Below are 23,039 nucleotides of genomic sequence, written 5' to 3' on the forward strand. Positions count from 1 at the left end.
AGAATACAGTACTAACTGTAATGGGATATGGATAGTGTGTGAGTGATTAAACTTATTTTCAGATATGACTATCCGAATACAGGACTAACTGCTATGGGATATGGACAGTGTGTGAGTGATTGATCTTATTTTCAGATATGGCTATCAGAATATAGCACTGACTGCTATGGAAAATGGACAGCAAGTAAGTAATTGGGCTTGTATTAAGATGTGGCTATTAGAATACAGGACTAACTTCTATGGGGATATAAATAGCTTGTAAGTGATTGAGCTTATATTGAGATGTGGCTATTGGAGCGCAGGACTGACTGCAATGGGATATGGACAGCCTGTAAGTGATTAAGCTTATTTTGAGATATAGCTATTAGAATACAGAACTGACTGCTACGGGATGTGGACAGCCTGTAAGTGATTGAGCTTATTTTCAGATACCGCTATTACAATATAGAGCTGACTGCTATGGAAAATAAATAGGATGTAAGTGATTGGGCTTTCATTAAGATGAGGCTATTGCAATATAGAACTGACTGCGATGGGGATATGGATAGTATGTAAGTGATTGAGCTTATATTAAGGTGTGACTATCAGAATACAAGACTGACTATAATGGGGTTTAAACAGTGTGTAAGTGATCGAGCTTATTTTCAGATATAGCTATCAGAATATAGAACTCACTGCTATGGGAATGGACAGGATGTAAGTGATTCAGCTTATATTAAGATGTGGCTATCAGAATACAGTACTAACTATAATATGATATAAACAGTGTGTAAGTGATTAAGCTTATTTCCAGATATAGCTATCAGGATATAGAACTGACTATAAGGAAATATGGATAGTGTGTAAGTGATTAAGCTTATTTTCAGATATAGGTTTCAGAATATAGGACTGACTGCTATGGAAAATGGATAGGGTGTAAGTGATTCAGCTTATATTAAGATGTGGCTATCGGAATACAGTACTGACTACTATGGGATATGGACACAGTATGTAAGTGATTGAGCTAATATTGAGATGTGGCCATCAGAATACAGGACTGACTGTGTATATCTAGTAAGACAACCATATACGTGCGAGCCGGTTTGGCGAAGAACCTTCAAGTGTATAAATCACGAACTACGCTAGGGCAGTTTACTGGATGGTATGGCTTGCTAATCTGCTTATACAGGTGCATTGCAATACGGAACCCTGGGCGCGTTTCAAAATGTTTCAATCTTAAGAGGTCTTTTCCCTGCCTTAGTACAGGTTTTCCCTATTCAGTTAGGTTTCCCTGTACTGCTATGTGAATGCAAAGGCTTGATATTATTTTGTTTTGTGATCTGTCGTAAAGCACTGTTGTCGTTAAACGAAATGTTGGTTCCCGTAACCTTATATAGTAACCTTGACGCTCTGTTTATAAAATGTGTGGGAAAATGCGGCTGTCGGTAATACTATGTAATTTCCACTATATTCTGGACTGTAGCAGGGACTTCAATTCATCTAAATCTACCAATTTAATGGCCATATTTATACCCTGGATTCCAACCTCTATTCCGACCTGATACCTGGGCTGGCGGTGTGACTATCTGTGAGGTGTGGAGGCTGGATCACACCGCGATTTTGTATGGCTAGTTGAGCCTTGGCAGTAATTACTGGTCTTTTCGGTTGACAGAATGTCTCTCGCGTGGCCATATGCTACATCGGCGATATAATTTGGAGACCCCACGTGGGCCTTTTCTATCTGAGGCAGAGTTTCATGACAGTCTTGTTACTGCGTTCTCGGAGAATGCCGAAATTCTGCAGTTATTGCATCATTGCTTTGTGGCCCCGGTTCCCTCGCGGGGAGATGATCAATCCAGCGTGCAATACAAGAGCGCTGTGAACCTATGGAGTCACTCTGTGACCATTGGATGCAAAATCAGCACGGCAGGAAACAGACTGGATTACATTATTGCAGGCGACACTCTCCGTGATAATAATTGTACGCGGGATTCAACTTCCTGCCGTTAGTCCGGATACATTTCCATTGTGCCACGCTGATCTGAGTCAATGATATATGCGCTGACGACGATTACAATATTACGTGTATCATCGACTAGGCGTTATCTTCATCTATTCCGGAACCCATGCTGCTTGCCGCACTGGGATTACCTCAATACGGAGATGAAATTGGCCCAGAAATTACATGAGCCCTTCATAGACGGTTTCATTGCTGCCATGCCTGGGTCGATCTAAGATAGCTTGGCTCATAGATATCGTGAATTACTAGAGTGGGCCCGAGTCTCTTGGAGATTGAGTCAGCTCCTTAACCTTGACTCAATTGGTGACTATAATCAACTTCTGTGCTACTGTATGGCGCTCTACGCGTGGTCCTGGAGAAGACGTGGGACAATGCTTCTTACAAAGGCGGCGTTTACACCACTACATCCAGCTGTATAACGAAGTTCAAAAGGAGGATGGACCAGTCTCGAAAATCGACAAGGACGAAAGGGACTATTTTCGAGACAACGGTATAGCTAAGAAACTGACTCTCATGTCCGAATGGAAACACAGTATACCGTCCACAATTCACCCAGACTTCGGAAAAATATGTTTGTCTGTGGAAATGGATCCAGCGATTTATGCAAGATTGGGAAGACATGCCTGATATGTTCACTCAGACTTCAACTCTGTAAGCGAATGCGCTCAAGTGGGACCTCCCATAGCTCATAGGTTTCATCATCTCTCACTTTCACAGAATCAGAAAACATATCAAACATTATTGAGGGGGGCAATACCACTTGCAATATAGTGTCAATATAGTGCTCGAAGTACTTGAATCAATCAGCCATTCAATCTTCTTCACACCTCTACGAATCATCTACCACTACGATTGCAGTTTTTCCTCATTCAACTTCGTCGTCGAAGCAGCAGCAACTGTGGCAGCCCCTGGATCCTGCTGCGCCGCCAACCTAGTATTCTCCGCCTGCAGCGACCCGATCAGATCCAACCACTGCTTGCGCTCCGACCGCAACCGATCGACTGCCTTCTTCAGCAGCTCGACCTCTCGCCGGAGCGCATCCGACTCGCCCCGGCCTCGCGACTTCTCCTGCTTCTCGGCGTGCTTTTGCTGCCGCGCCTGGATCTTCGACGCCTCTTTCGCCTGATCCTTTTCGATCTTGCCCAGCTGTTTCAGCAGCTTCGACTCCTCATTGAACAAGCCGTTCGCCACCTTGTAGGCACGCGCGGCCTCATGACGGTTGTGGTGGTGGTGATGGTGGTTGTTGCCGCCGCTGGCACTGTTGGACGCCATCTCCCGGTGCATGCTGCTGCCTTGGCTGCTGCCCTCGGCTGTGGCTGCTTGTGAGGGTGGAGGTGGTGAGGTTTCGAGATGCAGGGCCTCGATCTCCGAGCGAACGCGGTCCAGCTGCGCCGCGACGTTGCGTCTCCGCTCCGCCAGCTTGGCTAGTTGCTTCTCGTGGGATGAGAGTTTTCCTTTTGTTCAGCGGCATCTGTTCGATGGAGGAGACATTGGAAGGGGCTTCGACGGTGATGTGAAAGGCCGAATTGGCGGAGAAGCCGACAGAGGCTTTCCCTTGCGAGGCTGCATCGTTAAACTCTGGTTCGGTGGGTTCTTCGGAAGTCGTCGTGGTTGTTGTCGTTGGCTCGGTCTGCGGAGCTTCCTTCTGGTCTGTCGGATAACCATTTTCCTGGGCCGTGCTGGCTGCTGACGACTGTCGTGACTGACCGTTGCAAAGATAGTCGAGAACCGCCTGCGGAGCATACCGCTCCAGACCCACACTGACCAGGTATGCGAAGCTGGCAATGAGGCCATGATGCTCGACTTTGGTGTCTAAATAGTAGTCCGATTCGCTGGATTTTTCAGTCATGCTATCCTCGTTTTCTTCCGCCGAAGTCTCCGTGCCAGGTTCATGTTGATGATGCTGTTGCTGATGACCTGCAGTCCCAGACTTACCATACGCATGATTCTTATGGCGTTCATCCCGACAAGCCCAGTTCAAGAACTTAATTGCACCCTGATAGATACTTTTGGGAGTGCCATTTTCCACCATCCATCGAGGGATATTGCCCCCTAGATCACTTCTCGTGACCATAACCCATTCCACCGGATTCAGATTCCTCTGCGCTTCCTGAACCTCGTGCCCATCTGCTTCCTTCCTGTCCTCACCACCACGACCATCACCATCAGCATTCTCCTTATTGCACACCGGAATCTCTCTTATAAACTCCACACTCTCATACTGCCCCCGAATATAATTCTGCGTCGGCTGAACATCGGGGTGTTCGCACGGCCTCGAAATCATCATCCACCTCCTCGCCTTTTTACCTTTACCTTTTCCCCTGCTCTCTGCCTCTCTCTCCTTCTGATCACCTCTCTCAAATTCCTCCGCAACCACCTCCCAGCTAACAATCATACTGACAAAGTCCCTCGCAGTCGTCGGCTTGGGAAACATCGACGATACATGGTACACCTGGACACGCCCAAGGACCCGCCCGCCATCCTCACTCTTCACCTCAATATCCTCCACCAACCGCTCGGCCCCAATGCCCCGAACGGCCTGGTCCGGCGGTCTCTCCCTCTGGATCTGCTGCTCGTTCATCCGGAGCGTATGGCCCATCTCCACGGACAATTTCGTGTGCCATTTCGTGAAAGGGAGCCCGGCGAACACGCTGCGGCGGCCGAACCAGTTTCCCTTGCCATCCGAGCCGGGGAGTTTGTAGATCGAGATGTGGAGGGGATTCTCCTTGGCAGAGGAGATCTTGATGGGCTTGCTCCATTCTTTGTAGTGAGGGTTTCTCGAGATTGGGGGTGGAGGAGGTGGCTGGGGCTCTGACGATGTGGAGGTTGTGGTAGAGATAGGGAAGGTGAGGATCTGGGAGGCGCGTGCGTTGGATGGGTGGAGAAGGGCTGCGGCGGGGGCCAGATGAGTGTTGTTCGTTTGAGATGCGGAAGATGGACTCGCTTCATCGAGTGGAGGCTCGGGGACGGACTCGATGATCAACCAGGCTTTCGTGGTGAGGTCATTGAGATAGGCGCGGAGAGCGTCGGAGTCGTTGCTGGGGATCAAATCCCAGGTGGTCGGGCAAAGGCAGTTGAGGGCCTCTTGGAGGTCGGCCATTTTTCCAGTCTCGCTCTCTTTGTTCTGGACCTGCCTTATGAGCGTGATAATAATTGTGTATTAGTCATCTATGAGTTGGAATGGAATCTCTTGGATGCATCTCTCGAAACAGAACGAGATGACGATGACTGTAGGCAACTGTAGGTAGAAGAGAGTACCGATTCCAGTGGGAAGAGAAGTGTAGGTGGTGTTTAGAGGACAAAGATGACCAGAATGTGAGAATGATGGCTGATGATACTATCTCCCTAACCAAAGCCCTCTACTATCTAACGGGTGTTCAGTACAAAGGGCTGGTATATTGAGAACAGACCCTCATAGTAGTATAAACTAGGCTCTGCGGTTGCCGTGGATTCGTTGTTATATCAAAGGAGACAAAGAATACAAATCAAGATTGTTTTACCAACCCATATAAAAAGCCATTTTAATGACGCGACATCAGCTACATGGGTATTTCCAGGGATTTTATGCAGCGCTATCACACGGCTCATTCCTCCACTATAGTACCAAGAGAAATTCGAACGTTCGACGTTTCAGTCGCAGGCAGTCTGGTTTCCCCGCCGGTCGACAGCCCCTCACTTCCAATTTTGCATAAGGTAGTACTAGAAAGTGGCCCTAGCTAATGCGGTACAGTAAGGTGTCCCCTGTCTGACCTTTACGAGGTCTGGCTATTGGATGACTCGAAAGGTCAAGGCAAGCTACGCATATCGGGGCAAGTGGTAAGCCGCGACAGAAGCAGGGAGCAGTCATGCGATTGGTTTTGGGCACTTTACCCGGTGGACCAATCACGGTCCAAGAATCCCACCAACCAACGCAGCTGATTCATCGTCACCCGGGCCAAGGCCTCATAGCGCCCAGCACTATGTGCTTCGCAATCAAGAATTAATTTTAGTGTGCTATATAGGGAAAGTTCGTAACTAGATCATGCACGTTCTGACTCGGAATTTGTTTGGGAGACGTCATGTTCATCTTAGCCTTAGTCTTGCTTATGCCAGCACCTCTGTTATGTCTGTAAAGCTGGAAATAACTCCAATTGGCTTCACGAGCCAACACGAGTCAAAGTGGACACACACAACCCATTACAAACATAATTATCACTAAAAAAAAAAGGTTGTTATTTACGATCATATGCGAAAGAGCAAATATTCACTGTTTGGAGATGACGCGCTCCTCACTGTCGCACTACCTTGCGCTTCAGAGCTGTTGCTGTCTTGAACCTCCATTATTCACCTCTCAGGCCTTCGTTCGGCTTTAACCGAGTACAGACGAAAATCCTCCAATCCCAATATAAATTTTAGTTAATTTGGGGCCCATCTTTGCTTACCATCGGGATATCGTTCCTTTTTCATTTCACGCAAGCCTAGCATTGATGTGCAGCTGCCGCGCCATCTACTAATTGGTAAGTTATTCATTGCTCATTCACTTTTGGACAGAGCTGAAGCTGTGATAAATAGGTCTGGAGGAGATGCAGCCGGCCTGCCTGATCTCATTCACATCATGGTAGTGCAACCTCCCTCAAAGAGCCAACGCGTTCCGGAGACCGCGGCGGGACAATCCACACCCTCAACACACAACGCCCTCCTGCAACAAATCGGCCTCGGCGATCAAGAACTCGCCGAGAACTACGTGCCCCATCCTTCTTACGGCGATTATTGTAGCGAGATGCATGATGCAAGGAATGGTACGGGCACCAGCGCCCAGCTCACTGACGATGGCCGTGTCGCCATCCAAATCAATCACTTCAATCGCCAACTGTCCCAGATTATTGCTCCCGCTCTACATAAACACGTCCAGAATGTCGAAGTCAGTAGCCCGCTCCCTCCCCCATACATTCCTCCTTTCCTGGGAGGCGACCCGTCAGTTTGTCCCCCTCCGCCCTTGAATATAGTCATCCAGGTCGTGGGTTCTCGCGGAGATGTACAACATTTCGTTGCCTTGGGAAAGGTCTTGAAAGACGTCTACGGCCATCGTATACGTCTGGCGACTCACTCCACCTTCAAGGGCTTTGTTCATCAGTATGGCCTGGAATTCTTCAGCATTGGCGGCGACCCTACCCGGTTGATGTCCTTCATGGTCAAAAATCCCGGCTTGAGGCCGGGTTTTCGTAGCGTGATGAGCGGAGATGTCGGCCAGCAAAGAAAAAATGTTGCTGAGTATATTCAGGGCTGCTGGCGATCCTGTTATAGAGCCGATGATGGAACAGATGAAGACATTTCCGAGTCCTCGGGAAGCGATTCTGGTTCTAGGCTTGAAGCAAAACATTTTGTTGCCGATTGTATCATCGCCAGCCCCCCGAGTTTTGCCCACATTCATTGCGCAGAGAAGCTTGGCATCCCGCTCCATACCATGTTTACTATGCCATACTCCCCTACCCAGGCCTTTCCTCATCCGCTGGCCAACATTCAAGCCTCGAACGCCGACCCTCAACTTACCAATTACATCAGCTATGCCCTGATGGAACTACTCTCATGACAGGGACTCGGTGATATTATCAATCGATTTCGTGTAAAGTGTCTCGGTTTGGATCCCATAAGTACCCTCTGGGCCCCCGGCATGCTTCAGCGTCTTAGGATCCTCCACACCTACTGCTATTCTCCGGCCCTGATGCCCAAACCGAACGACTGGGGTTCTCACATATCCATCTCTGGGTTCTACTTTCTTAATATGGCCTCTGATTACACACCTTCCCGTGACTTACAAGCATTCATCAACGCCGGTCTACCCCCCGTCTACATAGGATTCGGGAGCATCGTTCTAGACGACCCCGACACGCTGACGGAACTCATTTCCGCCGCCGTGAGAAAGACCGGCCAACGTGTACTCCTTTCAAAGGGCTGGGTAGGTATGGAGCAGATGAGCTTCGTATCCCCGATGACGTCTTCATGCTAGATAACGTGCCGCACGACTGGCTTTTCAAGCATGTCTCGTGCATCGTACACCATGGCGGCGCGGGAACCACGGCGGCAGGTATCGCCGCAGGCCGGCCGACTGTGGTCGTTCCCTTCTTTGGAGACCAGCCTTTCTGGGGCGCCATGATCGCGCGAGCAGGCGCAGGCCCCAGTCCGATCCCCCACAAACAGCTCACGGCAGACAAATTAGCCGAGGCCATCAACTTCTGTCTGACCCCCAGATGCCTGGAGCGTGTCAGAGAGCTCGCGAGCAAGATCGCGGCAGAGCGAGGTAGTGACACGGGTGCCCAGTCGTTTCATCAGTTCCTCAACCCTGACCGGCTCCGCTGCACTCTCGCACCATCCCGACCTGCTGCGTGGCGCGTCAGGCGCACCAAGGTCAAGTTGAGTGCTTTTGCCGCCTGTACTTTGACGAACGCAGGGCTTTTGGATTTCGATGATTTGAAGCTCTTCAGACCGCAAGAATATTACACCGACGAGGGTCCCTGGGATCCGATCTCCGGAGGTTTTACAGCATTTGTGAGGGCTTTCGGTGGCATGACGATGGGGCTAGCTGATGTTCCTTCGGAGACATGGAGAGCTTTACAGATAACGCCTGGACGGAGCCGACAGCAGTCCCAGGCATCGGCATCGACGGCCGCGAGCAGGAGCGAGGTCTCGCAGGTGAGGGAGAGATCGAATTCGTCGATTTCATCTACACGGAGAAGGCAGAGCTTCGTCAGAGAGAGCTCTCCTACTCTCGCTTTAACTTCGAACGTGCCCACACAAGGCCAGTCGGGTCCCAGACAAGACGATCCCGGCCGAGGTCCATCCCGCAGTCGGAATGAATCTGACGCCGGCAAACAGCCCGATATGCTCCGTCCAACTGGCGTGCATGTGAGCAAAGGTGCTGGGCGTTTCGTCAAGGCGGTTGTGCAAGGACCTGTTGATATTTCGGTGAATTTCGCGAGAGGCTTTCACAACATACCGAGGCTTTGGGGAGACGACACCGTACGCCCTCAGGAAAGGGTTAGCAATTTCAAGTCAGGTATCAAGGCAGTGGGAAGAGAGTTTGGCTATGGCTGGTATGATGGCATCACTGGCCTGGTAATTCAGCCCTGGAAAGGCGCCCAAAAAGGGGGTGCCAGCGGCTTTGTCAAAGGAGTTGGAAAAGGAATCGGGGGATTCATCGCCAAGCCGGGCGCAGCCCTTTTTGGTATCCTGGGCCACACGATGCAGGGGGTCAGCAAAGAGGTGCAGAAGTTGTTCAACAGTAATGTGCAGAGTTATATCATCGCGTCTAGGGCAGCTCAAGGGTATGAGGAATGGCTGCAGGGCTCCGAAGCAGAAAAGCAAGACGTTATCACTCGGTGGAAGCTGATCCAGAGCGATCTGAAAAAAAAAAGGAGATCCCTACGGAGACAACGCGAGAAGCCCAGGAAGTACAGCAAATGACGAATTCGCACAGCAGTGCAGATGCTTGGACCCAAGATCTCACCAGCACCGCGCTCGGCATAGGTGGTTCAGAGTCATCTCTGTATGCTGCCAGCACGTGGCCCGGAAGATCGAGGGAAACGACTGAAGCCACATCGAACGGAGGGGAAGCAGATGATGACAATATGGAACTAATGTCTAGACTCCAGCCCCAACAGCATGTTCACCAGACAGGTCGAGATCTGCGTGGCGAGAAAACACCACAAGAGAAGACGGAAGAAGAGGTTGTAATAGAGTAAATCAAGAAGCAGAGTCTGTTGGAAGTGCAACACCAAAACAGATGTAAGGCTTGTGAAACAGCGACAGAGTATGAGGACGATGAGGACGATGAGGACTTGCAGAAAGCGTTGAAGTTGAGTAAGCAAGAATACGGACATCAGTACAGATAGCTTTTGGGGACATGAATAATGAATGCTTTTATATAAACAAATGACCTGAATTGACCGGGCCTCTCTTTTTCTCTACTGGTAATCTTTGAAATATTCAGTCATCGAAGAGGTAGGAAATGTGTTGTGAAGATTTCAACCATTGTGGACGCCTAGGTATGGGAGATGGGAGCGGATGACATCTATAGCCCTTGTCTGACGCTGCGGGTGAACTCCAGAAATATTGAGGACGTCTGGAACTCTGTAGGCGAGCTTTAAGCTATAGAATTACCCGGCATCTGCGGCTGACAACCGAAAAGAGAACTCGACTTCCCCTTGTATTTACTGTTGTAAGAACCTGAATAACTGCTTACTACTGTAGCTAGGCCGACAAACTCCCACGACGATGACGACGACGGCGGTAACCCTAACATCATGGTGGTGCTACCTCTCAGCCAGAGAGCCTTAGTACTAAAAGCACTACCATTGAATTCTCTGATCGCCGGACTGCCCACCAGGCAGTAATTACTACGTAGGTGTCATACCTCGCTAAGCAGCGTTTAATATTTACATGGTAATCCACGTGCGCAGGCCAGGCCAACACCCTGGGCTCTTGATAATAATCCCTGGTCTCAATAACTGTCATTACACTAGTATGGCAAATCACAAGATCCAATCGCTTCCATATCCCTGCACCCTACCTCCTCTTTCTGGGAAGACAAAGGCGTGGCCACTTGTTATTATTATAGCCATAACTTGGGAAAGAGACGATCAGGTTCGTTTCACCGCTTGATTACAAAACTGCATGCGTACGTTTTCCCATCTCAAAAGGGGAGTAAAGATCGATAACAGGAAAATATATGGCACTAGCCGTGCCAACGGATGTGAATAGCATAATCGACTGGCACGTCACCCTTTCTCTGTTTCGCACATTTACTCATGTCACGGCGCTATCTTTTTTGGATTGGTTCCCCTGGGAGATTAGCCCCGTTCTTGCATACAATGTTGTACTGTATCAGTTTGCTCTGACATTTTGTTTTCCTCCCACACTTTATGTTTCCTGCTCTACGCTGCGCGTTCCTAGCTTATTCAGTCATCACTCACTGGACCTGCCTGCCACTTCCCAAAATCCATCACCAGATCCCTACACATCGCAACGATAGACATGGCCGAGAACAAACCCCTCGACTACGTCGTGCGAGGGCTCCAGCTGCTCTTCGCCACCATCGTCATGGGAACAGACGGCTACGGTACGCACCGCTAACCCACCTTCTCCCGTCGGACCGCCTCAGAGTGCTAACCTTGTTGACTAGCTATTCACGTGTTTCGTGACCACGATGACCACGTCAACGCACCCGTCTTTGGCGGCGAGGCCACCCTTCACGTCGGCGTCCCTGCTGCGTGGGGCTTCCTGATGTTCTGTGCCGTCTGGACGGTCCTGGTCGTATTGTTCCACTTCGTCGAGGCCGGCTTCGCAAGTCGCCAGATGGTTGGCTACGTTGGTATCGTCGCCGAGGCCGTGGCTGTCAACGTTTCGACGACCGATGCCTGCTCATCGGGACAAAATTCGTGCGCGATGCTCAAGGCGGCGACGGCCTTTGGTGCGTTCGAATGGCTGCTGTTTATGGCTACCGCAATCCCGGCTGTCATGTCCTTCTTCAACCAGAAACGGGTCCGATCTGCATGAATATCAGAACCAGCGGATGCGCTATGAAGTAGGTTGAGAGAGGGGGCCGGCGCCCGGTGTCGTTGTTGTCTGTTGAGAAGGCTTGTTTGCAGTTGTTATTGCTGGATCCACGTGTTATCAGATGACTACAGAACTAGCAAAGGAGCCCGATGTTGATGCTTCTTTGGACCACGATACAATATGTCATATTAGGTTGGGGCAACCATCGCCAGAACAGAGTCGTAATATTTACTGTTCTGGGTCATACGCAAACAACCAACAGATGCCTGCTCAGACGGTCGTTACAGATATTTTCGGGTTATTCTAGGAGGACTGTAATGCTTCGGGCCTGTCGGGTCAGTTCTGTCGAGGTTCTGGTCAAGAAGACAGATTGTACCGTATCTGGAGACTGACATACGATTGGTGTGCAAATGCAGAACAGCTCAAGGGTCGCATTTATGGTACCAGGGGCTCGTTGGAGCACGGTAGGGGCTTCGGGAATTTCAGGAAAACTCATCCATGGTTCACCCTCAGAGACGCCAAGGACTCACTGAAAGAATACGTCCTGCCCTTTTTGATGCTGATTGCCACCCAAAAGAATCTCCGAATCTGACTTGTGGTATCACGGATAAAGAACCTCACAAGGGAAATAGCTCCAGGAGCTGTGGTAAAGATGCCTGGAGGGCCTTTTCCTATGAGTACTATTCGCACGACGAATGCGGGCTAAAATCAAACATGACCGGGATTCGATGAGAGTGAGAAATAGCATCAATGTCCAATTCGAGCGAATACAGCCCTTGCTCCTAGCCACCTGCACACATTAGCTGCCAGGGGCTCGTCGGGGCCCTAGCAGTACATATCCAAGAGTTAAGGGAGTCGCTTGGAAATGCATTGCATGCGTCGACATCAAACTTCTGAACTCCTCATGCCTCTTGGAGTTGGGCCTCAAAAGGGCGTCGAGCTGCTGGTATAGCAGCCGAACAACGAGGCCAGCTGTGATAGCTTTCCCTTCGAAGCTAGCTTACGGACCTGATGTGGATAGCCGTAGACTCGTCCATCACTTCGTGGACGCCGCGTTTGCCGTTAATCGAGGCATGGAGGTAACGGCCTCGTCCGCATCGTAGTATACTGTCAAACAGAACCGTTGGCTCTGTCAGCATGCCGGGGGTAGATCTCCCCTGAGTTGCACTCACTATGAGGCTCGACAAGCCAGCTGATGACGAAAGCTGCTCCAAAGGTAAAGACCAGACACACAAAGACGGCCTGCATGAGCTCGCCCACAGTCGCAGTAAACACGGCAGTGAAGATGTAGAAGATGTCATTATTGCATTCCATGGAAGAGAGCAGTAAAGCGGAAGGAGAACAGAATCTAAAAGAAGTGACTTGAGCTGGTTATTGCCAAAATGGCGTATCGTACAGCCGGGGATACGAAGGTGCGTGAGTCACGGAGATGCCGGACAACAGATGTTGAAATCACGAAAACCTCGTGGTTGGACACCGAGGACTCGGGCGAGGGATAGCGCCGGATTCTACAACTTGGAAGCGCCTGGAGAGACTTAGCTAGATTATACACGAATACGCACATACACCCTGAGCAGTCGGAAGGATCGTTTCTGTTTGTGACAGACCTGTCCGTCGGCGCAAGACTGTTCGCCTTCCCTCATGCTCTGCCGGATGGTTCGTTATAGGCACAGGCCAATACTAGTATTCGCGAGTCCAGAAGTATTGAGAACCTTACCCACTTGGTCGCGAGTAAATCAAGATTGGTCCCGGTCAAGTTCCAAGAAGCCGCGTCGAAGCTGGGTTGAAGAACGCCATGGCTATGGATATATATGTTTTGCTCGTATTGCGTGATAGTTGCGATTACTCTCAAGGCAATGTAGAGGACAGATAGATATTTGATTCCTGCAGCCACTTTCAGCAAAAATCGGGCGAATTATGCTGATGCGCATCGATATGGCTGCACCAGTGCTAAATGTTAGAGATCATTGACGGACCAATTTACCACAAACCTCCCGAATTTCCTGCAACTGAAGTTTCATATGCTGTGCCGCCGAGCCCGTGTATGTCACCATGAGGAGTTGCCTATGCTGCTTGGACCGCTCATTAGCGCAAGACAGTACGTAGCTAGGTAATCTCCTTCATCGCCGTCACCGTAGACAGTATGGTAGTTTTCTTTCTTCTGGTGTGATGGGAGAAATTTGGTCCATCGGATACCTCTCTGACTTTAATTACTCCCCGATCTTGGAGACCTCGTAGCTGTGTTGTAGCGTCGGTGCTGAGACAGACAAGCATCTGCCCCCTCGTTACGTATATGTTGTTTATATATTCAGGTAGGCACTCGCAAAGTTCTCGCTACTTTAACTTAGTCGTCAGGCAGCTTGTTTCGTTTTAGCTGGAACTCGGATGGTATCTTGATGTAGATAAGCTGCTTTAATTGCGTGGAAGACATGGGGACGTAACATACCCGAGCCCAGCTATAGATGTTATTAGGGCAGCAAACGGACGGGTAAAAGCGGCGAGACGGGAGCGAAAGGGAGCTCTGGCAAGTGCTATGCCGATGGGATGACCGTGGGTGGCCACACAAAGCTACGTTTTTCCAATTGATCTACGCCCCGGGAGTATTACCAGTAAGAAAACAGCGTTACCATCTACTTCACGACGATCGCCATTTCTGGCGTAAACCCATATTGACGGAACTCGATAGGAGATTTGGATGATAGCTCCCACTTCAAGTCACCAAGAAACAACGCAACGAAAAATTTATCCCGTCACGAGTTTAAGTAAGATGTTGGTAATCTCGCACCATGAAGCTATCATGCTAATCCGTTCGACTATGTAGGTAAATTCTAAAGTATCATCTTGGATATAGTATTTAAAGACCCTGATTCTCCATGTACTTTAGATAGTCCTTGCTTCTTGCGGTCTTTCCCATTCACTACGATTGCCACTGATAACCGTAGTTAGCTTAGGAAGCAATTGAGTTATGGAGCTTACCCTTTTTCTGTCCATGTCATGACACTAGCTATTATCCATTCACCCTAGACCACTGGCCCATCTTCCCTAATCATGCTCAATCATTCGCTTCGGCTCGTATAAATCATTGATACTCTTGATTTCCCCCTCCGTAAGCTCAAATGTAGTAGCCTAAACTACCTCGTCTACACGCTCAATCTTATTCATCCCCACGATCGGGGATGTTATGAACGGTTGCGACAAACACCACGCAATGGAGACCGTCGCCATCGACACCCTGCGCGTGTCCGCAATCTTCTCAACTTTCTCATTAATTTCGATCCGTGTCAGTGAACGTGTGTTCCATCGACTCCTGGCTCAGCGCATTGCCCCTCAAGAGGAAGAATGTGTGGGAGATAGGGAAGTTTCTAAGGGCATCCCCAACTTTGCTAGGGGCATCTCTAACTAACGTATCCAGTAAGCGAGTGGCTACCTGTGTTTTCCCATAGAGAATGGCCATTCTATAGACTTGAATAACACAACCACAATATAATCCTAGAATCTGTTTAAATAGTATAGAATGTTAGTATCTTTCTATTCTTAGTATTCTGACAGACGGCAAGCGGGGCGCCAGAAAGGCTCTTTTTTATTTTGGACTATCCAGGTATATTGGAGTACGAAACTCTAAAAAATATCGCAGGTCCGGGGGGTAGGGTAATAATCGATTAACTCAACACAGTAAGGACTGAAGCAAGGCCTGCTAAGTGCAAGTGCTGATTGGATTAAAACCGATATTTCATCGCTTACAGAACCTGCAGCCCTAAGCTGACGTGAGATGGGACGAGCCGCTTGATTCCCAATCTTATGCGGGGTTCTAGTATGGGGTATTGGATCGTGCCAGCATTCCGGAGGTTTGCGTTGTACAAGTATTCTGCTATCTGTTTCTTCGCATGCAACCGCCTTGATAGATCGCACTCCCCGATTCCCCGACGACTTAAAGCCTCAGAATAGGGAGTAGGACGAATAGAATAGAGATTATGAAGATAGACGTAACTATTATTAATTTGAATGGTTTGATCTAGAGAATCAAACCTTTCATCGCAGCGAGGTTTCCTTGATTTTCCTTAGGTCCTTGCAATCCCAAGCCAGAAGATCGACATGATCGACGAGACTTCTATCAGCCCCAGCCCAGTTTAGGTACAGATCTACAGGCTTGGTGGCTTGGAGGTTTGCAGCCTTGCATACGGAGTATGTAACACAATAGGGTGCCACAAAAGTGTTGACTATACTAACATGACAATTGGATACCTGGTTGTATAGTCAGCAGATTGGTTTGACCCTCTAGCGATAGAATCCTACACAGTAGAGCCAAAGACGAAAAGATATAAATACCCCCCTGATCTCCTCGAATATTTCGGTACAGAATCAAGTAAGAGTCCAAAATCTCCTTCTCTCTTAATTCCATTCCATTCTCCATCTACGATATCAATAAAAAGTTAGGGATTTCGCAATTAGCTCAAGTCGGAACCCAAAGTCTTCTATAAGAATATATTAACACTTGGCAACAATTCTTGAAAGATGAAGCTGTTATACACTCCAGTTACATCCCTAATGCTGCTCGCATCATTGTTGACCCCAGTCCTATCAACTCCGGTCCAGGCGGATGCGAATGAGGTTAACGCCAGCTGCTACATTACCAGTAAAAAAGGCAAAGACTGCAACGCCAGCTCCTGCAGACATGGCGGGGGCACCTGTACATACAATGAACAGACTAAGAGATGCCGACAAGGCGGGGAGTGGACACAGGTTTTCGAATGCAAAACAAACTGTCGATGTGCCAAGGGCAGTTAAAGGACACGACGAATCTGATGTGACTAGTTAAGGTTAGTAAATGAGTATCCAGCTCTGTTCATATTCGTGTTAATCAAATAGCAGTATCATTGAGGAGTGATTGGCCGGGCTAGGGGAAGGTCTTTTCAACAGAAGACCGGTTATTAGCGTTTTGTGGAACTTTACGAGGCAAGGATACCTATATAGGTCATGGTGTTCTTTGTCTTGGTGGATTTTGGAATCTGGCTTCATACAACCTCGTTACCACGCATTACCATTATTGATATTATTTTCTATGCTACCTAACCACCGTCATTCGCTATAATTGAGTTGTCAATCGATCTGTCTGTGTGTCTGGCTAAATTCGCAACTGTATTTGTATATAGGTATAAGTGGAAGCTGCTGGTGGTATCTTTAGGTAGCGACTTAGGCAGACGGTATAAGATATCATGCAAGAGAATCATTCACTACAATGCTTCAGCCTACAAAGGACCCCGCTTCTCACGTTGCACGTGACCATCGGATGGTCTTATAAAGAAAGGTTCTTTCAGACTTCATCCCTTCCATCAACAAAACCAATCCTCACCATAATCGGTTGATCCAGTTACATCCCACGCCATATCTTCTCCATCGATCATCTCCATTTCTTTCCCTCTCTATCTTGCAGTCCCCCAACATGGAACCCACACTGTTCATCTACGATATCAACAGAAAGGCGGAGATCCAACAGTCAGCGCAGGGGGGTGATAACCTGTTACAGGAATATATTGAGACTTTGCAGCTCTTCGCGAAAGATGAAGATATTGTTATTATGCACTCTAGCTACAGCCCTGACTCCGCCCATATTACTATCGACTCCACCCCTGTGAAAAAGGACGAGGCTTCCACTTCCTCCTAGAGACGTTCTATCCTTTACCATGACGGTCAACGGATAATAAATAACAAAACACTTCTGACATGCAACTATGCATTTTCTACGACCTTTCAAGCCTGAATATATCAATTGAACATGTTTCAATTATCTGACAAAAATCAAAGGAATAAAATGATGGATTAGCCGGCCCTGCGGACCAAACTGGGAAAGTAAAATATCTCTGTGTTGGTTGGGAGGACATGACTGGCATTTCTCACGATCCGCTTTAGACAGTCTCTTGCTGCTTGTTAGTCTTGAAGTTCTTGTGCAGTTCCCTCACAAGAACAATCCATTCATCGCTGGGAAATGACCAGTTATTTCATGTTGTTTGATAGCTTGACTCCGTATATGTTTTATCTAAGACCAAAGATGATTGAGCAATGTTGCAACCAAAGACTTAACATTAATTGGATCAAATCATAGGAGCTCTATCTTTAACAGATGATATTGCTAGAACAATGGAGAATACTTAAAGCTGTAACACACGCATAGAATGATAGCTAGACTAGTGTTGAGTGCGGGTATTTTGGGCAGCTCGTTTGGCGTCTTCTAGTCTAAAATAGTATATTGTAAATACGTGCTTCTTTAACTGTTCGAAGATGATCACAATATATTTATACCTAACTTGTCTATAGTACCTAAATAATACCATCTTTATTCCTATACAAAGTTTTCTCACCCTAGCTTGGATTAAGACAAAGTTCGATAATAAAACAATTAAAATATCCGTAAAGAGGATTAAAATCCGAGTTTCGTTTTATATTAAAATCGCTTGGAGTACGAGGGCCATATAGTATCTGGGAAATGATTGCAGTGGATTGTGGCCTAATTATTATGTCTGTGTTGGAAAGTAATACGACAAGCTCGTGGTTATGCTCCAGTCTATTAGGTATTTGAAAGCACTCAATCAACTCATAATCACATAAATCGCGCGGGGGGCGGCCAAATCCAATCGTATTCCCTGGTCGTAGGATTCTGCGAGTATTTCGTAACACGATGAAGGGCCTTGAGTTTAGATGCAAATCGGTATGGTTTCCGTCTTGCCTCTTTTCGTCGAGAAATCCCGTTGGGTAAGACGGGCAAAGAGCGTCGGGGCAATATGTTTAATATCTATTTTAAGGGGATCAAGATCTATTTCTTCCTCTTCTTTTTCGTCGTCTTTCTCTTGGTTTGGCTCCCACAGCCAGACAAACGGCCTTTTCGAGTCCCGGGACTGCAGTGCCTCCTGGTCGACGAATAAGAAAGAGTCCGTCCGTAGACCCCTCGGAAATTCGCTCTGATCCCTCTTCTCAGCGAAGAGATCTCGTAGATCCCGACTAAAGGGATCATCGATAGGAACCCAATGCAGGGTAAACTTGGCAATCGCCTCGTTCTTTACCCTCCCCGCCCGATAATGCAACCCATGATGAACAGCGGTCTCAATCTGCTCCCGGAACGCCGCCCAATCCTCCCGATCCCTATAAAAACCTACCAGTCCACAAACTTCGCTCTCTATAACAGAGAGCACCTGCTCCTGCCACGGCACCATCATAGCCAGCCGAATATGACGTATGTCATCATCATTAAGAAACTTTGCCGCGGCCGAGCTCGCTTGAAGGCCTCGTGTCTGTACTGCGTGCGCATTCGCGCGAGCTTCTCTCATTTCCTCCGTCCACGCCGTATCAATAGCTGTATGTAAAAGGTCCTGATCTGCTTCACTCAAGCGTAAACGGTATCGGAGCCATTGCCCCGCTTCGCCCGGGATAAGCTCTCCAAGAAGTAGGACCGCTTCGTGATACGAGAGGGAATCGCGCTGGTCGATGGCTTTACGGACTAGTTCGGTAAAAGTAAGCCCGCAGGCTTGCTGACATTGCTCATCTTCCTCTGGACCTGGGGGACGGTGAGTCACTATTCTTCGTTCTTCATCTGTTAAGGACGATGGGTTGTCAATCGCCCGGCGATACAGAGTCCGGGTTGCTTCGTCGAGGATCACCAGAGATCTATCTTCATTTGGGTCGGGGAAAACATCCGACATTCGCAAGCGTTGTTGAGCCATTTTCGGGCGTCGATGTGAAAGAAAACGGAGGTGAGCAAATTTCGAACGCCCCTTCTAGCGCAGTGGAACTAAGTGCAATGTCAGAATGACATAATATCTGGGATATGACAGTGCGGGGTCTTGAGAGTAGTAGTATGTGAACGATGCTGGACAATCGACTGGCAGAATGGATTAGGCAGTGTATTCTAGCGGTGGACGTTGAAGTTGACACGACGCACGACTGGATGAACAACCCTTATACGAGAGGCGCGTGGGCATTCTGTAGATCGGACAGTACATCTCGGTATCTGCATGCACTACAGAAACCGCAGAAAGGGGCGGTGTTTACGAGGGCGCCCCTGGCCAATAGGTAGAGAGGGTTTGTGAATAGAGCAATTTAGCGCGGACAGGTCACTATACAGGAGTGAATAGGTCTCACTGAGGAACAGATGCAACGAGTCATAGGCCAGTATATCAACAAAGGCCATTCAACGGATGAAGATCCTCCATGGCTTGTACGCCTGACATTAGAGTCAAGAAACTATACAAACGCGGCAATGACACAATCGAACAATAACCAATGCCCCGATAACTCGACCAACCGTTAGCTTTCGAGCGATCCCAAGACCCATCAACCACTTTTACCGTAACAGTTTCAAATCGCTGATAGAATTAGGCTGGGTTAACATCCCCCTCCGGGAGGGAGAGGTTCGCTAACATCTCAATGGCATTCTCATCGAGCACGAAGCAAACCATATTCTCCGCTGAGAGCCGGAAGACCGAGCGTCCGTCATCGGCTCCCTCCTTACGGAGATTTTTTTATCTCGAAGTAGAGCCTCAAACTCCGCACGAACGCGATCGTCTGACGCGTCTTCGAGGGCATCTCGATTCTCCACCACATCCAGCTTTAAGCGTCGGGCCGCCTCTTCGGTGAACGCAGAGAGAGTGAGATAGTGGAGGCTATGCTCTATGAGATGGACCCAGCTTTCTATTACTCGGGGCAATCAATCTTGCGCTATGGACGAGTAGGCAGTGATAAAGATATAGAAGCCCCAAGTCGGGTCATTATCAAGACTTTACTTCTCATCGATAGCTCGGAGAAGCTCATGTATTCCAGCCTGAGTGGCTGGATAGAATTCGGCACCTTCATAGTAGGTAGCTAGGTCGGCAAGCTCCTCTACCTGGTGCAAGTGCCGCGTAATAAAAGTTGGCAATACACCCTGACCGAATGACCCACCTGTAAAGTCGCGTCTGCAGGGAACAGGGCGCGATGCAAGGGTCAGATCTATAGGGGTGACTGGGCGGAGAGGAGCCGATGGTCTTCCACTAAGCCGACTTGGTTGCCATGTTACCATGGTCAGAGGGAAAATGAATGGAGAGAAATGAAGGAAGAAATTTTGAACTACATCCTGGTGGGGGAAAAGGAGAGGTTACGAGAAGGCCACGTCTGTCCTTACTGCAGGAGCTCTGAGAATTCACATAGAGCAAGGATCAGGAGCGAAGAGACTGGCCTACACAGCAAAATGGCTCTCAGAATCTGACACAAAGGTTATCGGCGAAGGTTCAGGATCAATTCCCATCGTTAACATCTACTCACTCGCAAAGGAGATCTTCCTCCATGACTGTCACTGTGTTTGCCTATATTAAATGGAGTTGTGATCGAGCTTTCCTGGCAACCCAGCACGCGCTGATTGTGTACTGGGTCTGATTTTTAACTGCCACAATTGCCCAGCCTTCATTTACATGGTCTATTTACACATCCCTACGTCAATAAGCAAGTGATTACTTACAGACTACTGACGTGTGCTGCCACTTCCATTCCGATACATTATGTCATAGGACATAGTAATAATTCCAAACGAAGGGAGAGGGGCAGTGGTTCAACTCTCGATGCTAGATGATAATGCAGTTAAAGTATTGTATAGACGTACATTACCAGCAAATCCCAGCAAATTTGGCTGTCGATGACCTTACTCGCTTCGATAAATTGCTTCGATACTAAAGGTGTTTGAAAATATACGTTATGTTACCGTGCTGGACGCATTCTCTTAAAAATTCTCATTATTAACCATGCAATTTACTGTAGACTGCGAATAATACAATGGTTTAGCTTAGCCAAACAGCCGTTCCCGGTAATAAGAGAAGAGCATTGTGGAACATCCTCTGCAAATTAGTAAAGTCCTGAGAGCTTCGAAAAGTCTGTCTCACAGCTAGGATACTTGTAAAGCTAACCCCCATCCTCAAGTTTGTTGTTTATGTATTTCCGGTTTTGATAACACTCTTGGGCTAAATTATCGATTTTATCCGCCGTAGCGCTGGACGCGCAGCTCCCAGACTCGAGATAGATTAAAATTGCAAAAAAAGATTTGAAGGTCTTGTAATAATCGCAGCATTCCATAGTTCTAGATTTATGTTTCCGTTGATGCTGTAGAGACAGTAGCGTTAGTGTCAAATAGCTATATTAGATTGATATCCTTATACTATTACTAAGTTATTATTACTCGCGAAGTATTTGTCACACTGAACACATAAGTGATACGTAACAACATCATTTTTTCAAAGTTTATCAGCGGACTCATTGTAAAGGTTACAGTCAGGATAAAAGTAATAGCATTCCACTAAGTGATTCTGGAGCTTTACAGGAGTCTCAAAATCCTATAGTTATAAACATCGTAGGCAATTATTATGTCTAGTAGACGCTCTAAGGTAGGTATCCTTAGCTAAACTCGAAATAAAAACTCGGTTGCACCTCTCACACCAAAGGTATCGTAATGTATTCCTACAATATGCGTAGAGGGAATTCTTCAAAACAAAGAGTTTCTCACAATGAGTACATTCGTAGTCAACCCCGTTAAAAATAAGATACGGGCCAAGGTCTATCTTTCCGGTTCACGTAACATAGAAAGGGTTATATAAGAGTAGAAAGTGGGGTGTGCCATCCGCTGAGCCTAAAAGACAAACAAGTAGATGGCGCACATACCACGCTATATGCTAAGAGTAGATAACGCGTTCTTATTAGTTGCTTCTTCCCCCTCATCTGAAGCACAATCGTCCCTGTGAAGTGTGGGTTCCGCAGCTAGCTCTCATTAGAAGGATTAATTTGCTCCTGATTCATGGACGTGCGCTTGCTAGGTGTACGTACTGTCTGGGATCCCAGCTTTGTGTCTTAATATTGTCATCAAATCTCCATCAGCCTTAGTTCCCACAGCAGTACGTGCACTATCAAGTGATTATTTGGAATGTTCGACCGGTGGCGATCTGCTTAACACTAAATATCTGGCAGGAAACGTTTCTAGGTATATTTGGTCAGAATGCACTCTACTACACCAAGTTGTACTAATACTTCAGCCGGGGTTTTGCTGCCACGTAGCCTCGTTGGGATGCGGTCCAATAGTATATCCAAGTAGAAAGGCGGCCATGTTAGTGGCTGGTTAGCGGATGGTTGCTTGCAGTGGGTAATCCAATATAAATCGCTTCGAAGTTTACCTATATGTTACCAAATAAGGAAGCATTTGGAGACTAAGTGCATGCCAAACACGTTAGCTAAATACAGTTAGGCTACCAAGCATCTTGGGCAAAAAGCCACGCGTCTTGGTAGCTTTGACAGTAAGCTCAATCACTTCCACAAGACGACTGGAGGCGGTAAGAGTCAGCTTACTCTAGAGTAACAGAGACACATTTATTCGCCGAAGGCAAGGGTTTGGCGGCAAGACTATGTATGAATAATAGCCATTATGCAGATTAAAGGAAGGCTAAATTTCACATCACTCGTATTGCACATAGCAGTAATCACCTTCATTCGAGTGTTTTAAAAGAAA

The 23,039-nt window shown here is 47.9% G+C and overlaps 7 protein-coding genes across 7 annotated transcripts; 4 read left to right on the top strand and 3 right to left on the bottom strand.

Annotated features, from left to right (window-relative positions):
* Nucleotides 1-2,845: 2,845 nt before the first annotated feature.
* Nucleotides 2,846-5,099, bottom strand: BDV59DRAFT_211084 (SRPBCC family protein; the record flags this gene model as incomplete). The annotated part of the gene is made up of 2 exons (XM_073695721.1): nucleotides 2,846-3,433; nucleotides 3,489-5,099. The coding sequence occupies 2 exons, from the start codon at nucleotides 5,097-5,099 to the stop codon at nucleotides 2,846-2,848; spliced, it is 2,199 nt and encodes a 732-aa protein (XP_073543238.1).
* A 1,659-nt stretch (nucleotides 5,100-6,758) lies between these two features.
* On the top strand, nucleotides 6,759-9,439 carry BDV59DRAFT_211085 (glycosyltransferase; the record flags this gene model as incomplete). The annotated part of the gene is made up of 3 exons (XM_073695722.1): nucleotides 6,759-7,444; nucleotides 7,631-7,938; nucleotides 7,986-9,439. The coding sequence occupies 3 exons, from the start codon at nucleotides 6,759-6,761 to the stop codon at nucleotides 9,437-9,439; spliced, it is 2,448 nt and encodes an 815-aa protein (XP_073543239.1).
* A 1,569-nt stretch (nucleotides 9,440-11,008) lies between these two features.
* Nucleotides 11,009-11,530, top strand: BDV59DRAFT_206062 (MARVEL domain-containing protein; the record flags this gene model as incomplete). The annotated part of the gene is made up of 2 exons (XM_073694737.1): nucleotides 11,009-11,093; nucleotides 11,157-11,530. 2 exons carry the CDS (start codon nucleotides 11,009-11,011, stop codon nucleotides 11,528-11,530), a joined length of 459 nt encoding a protein of 152 aa, XP_073543240.1.
* Nucleotides 11,531-12,566: 1,036 nt separating this feature from the next.
* Nucleotides 12,567-12,844, bottom strand: BDV59DRAFT_206063 (uncharacterized protein; the record flags this gene model as incomplete). Its single annotated transcript, XM_073694738.1, has 2 exons — nucleotides 12,567-12,637; nucleotides 12,703-12,844. 2 exons carry the CDS (start codon nucleotides 12,842-12,844, stop codon nucleotides 12,567-12,569), a joined length of 213 nt encoding a protein of 70 aa, XP_073543241.1.
* A 3,198-nt stretch (nucleotides 12,845-16,042) lies between these two features.
* Nucleotides 16,043-16,375, top strand: BDV59DRAFT_211086 (uncharacterized protein; the record flags this gene model as incomplete). Its single annotated transcript, XM_073695723.1, has 1 exon — nucleotides 16,043-16,375. One exon carries the CDS (start codon nucleotides 16,043-16,045, stop codon nucleotides 16,313-16,315), a length of 273 nt encoding a protein of 90 aa, XP_073543242.1. The 3' UTR covers nucleotides 16,316-16,375.
* A 497-nt stretch (nucleotides 16,376-16,872) lies between these two features.
* On the top strand, nucleotides 16,873-17,741 carry BDV59DRAFT_188497 (uncharacterized protein). The gene has a single exon (XM_073691429.1). It carries the CDS (start codon nucleotides 16,971-16,973, stop codon nucleotides 17,190-17,192), a length of 222 nt encoding a protein of 73 aa, XP_073543243.1. The 5' UTR covers nucleotides 16,873-16,970; the 3' UTR covers nucleotides 17,193-17,741.
* Nucleotides 17,742-18,125: 384 nt separating this feature from the next.
* Nucleotides 18,126-19,242, bottom strand: BDV59DRAFT_211090 (uncharacterized protein; the record flags this gene model as incomplete). The annotated part of the gene is made up of 2 exons (XM_073695724.1): nucleotides 18,126-18,253; nucleotides 18,285-19,242. 2 exons carry the CDS (start codon nucleotides 19,240-19,242, stop codon nucleotides 18,126-18,128), a joined length of 1,086 nt encoding a protein of 361 aa, XP_073543244.1.
* Nucleotides 19,243-23,039: the final 3,797 nt, after the last annotated feature.

The sequence above is a fragment of the Aspergillus ambiguus genome (assembly GCF_047715705.1).
Source record: "Aspergillus ambiguus strain CBS 117.58 unplaced genomic scaffold BDV59scaffold_55, whole genome shotgun sequence".
NCBI classification, from domain to species: Eukaryota; Fungi; Ascomycota; class Eurotiomycetes; order Eurotiales; family Aspergillaceae; genus Aspergillus; species Aspergillus ambiguus.

What these genes read in the sequence shown, in the direction of transcription:
- BDV59DRAFT_188497 (XM_073691429.1), top strand. Translation starts at nt 16,971, where the DNA reads ATGGAACCCACACTGTTCATCTACGATATCAACAGAAAGGCGGAGATC.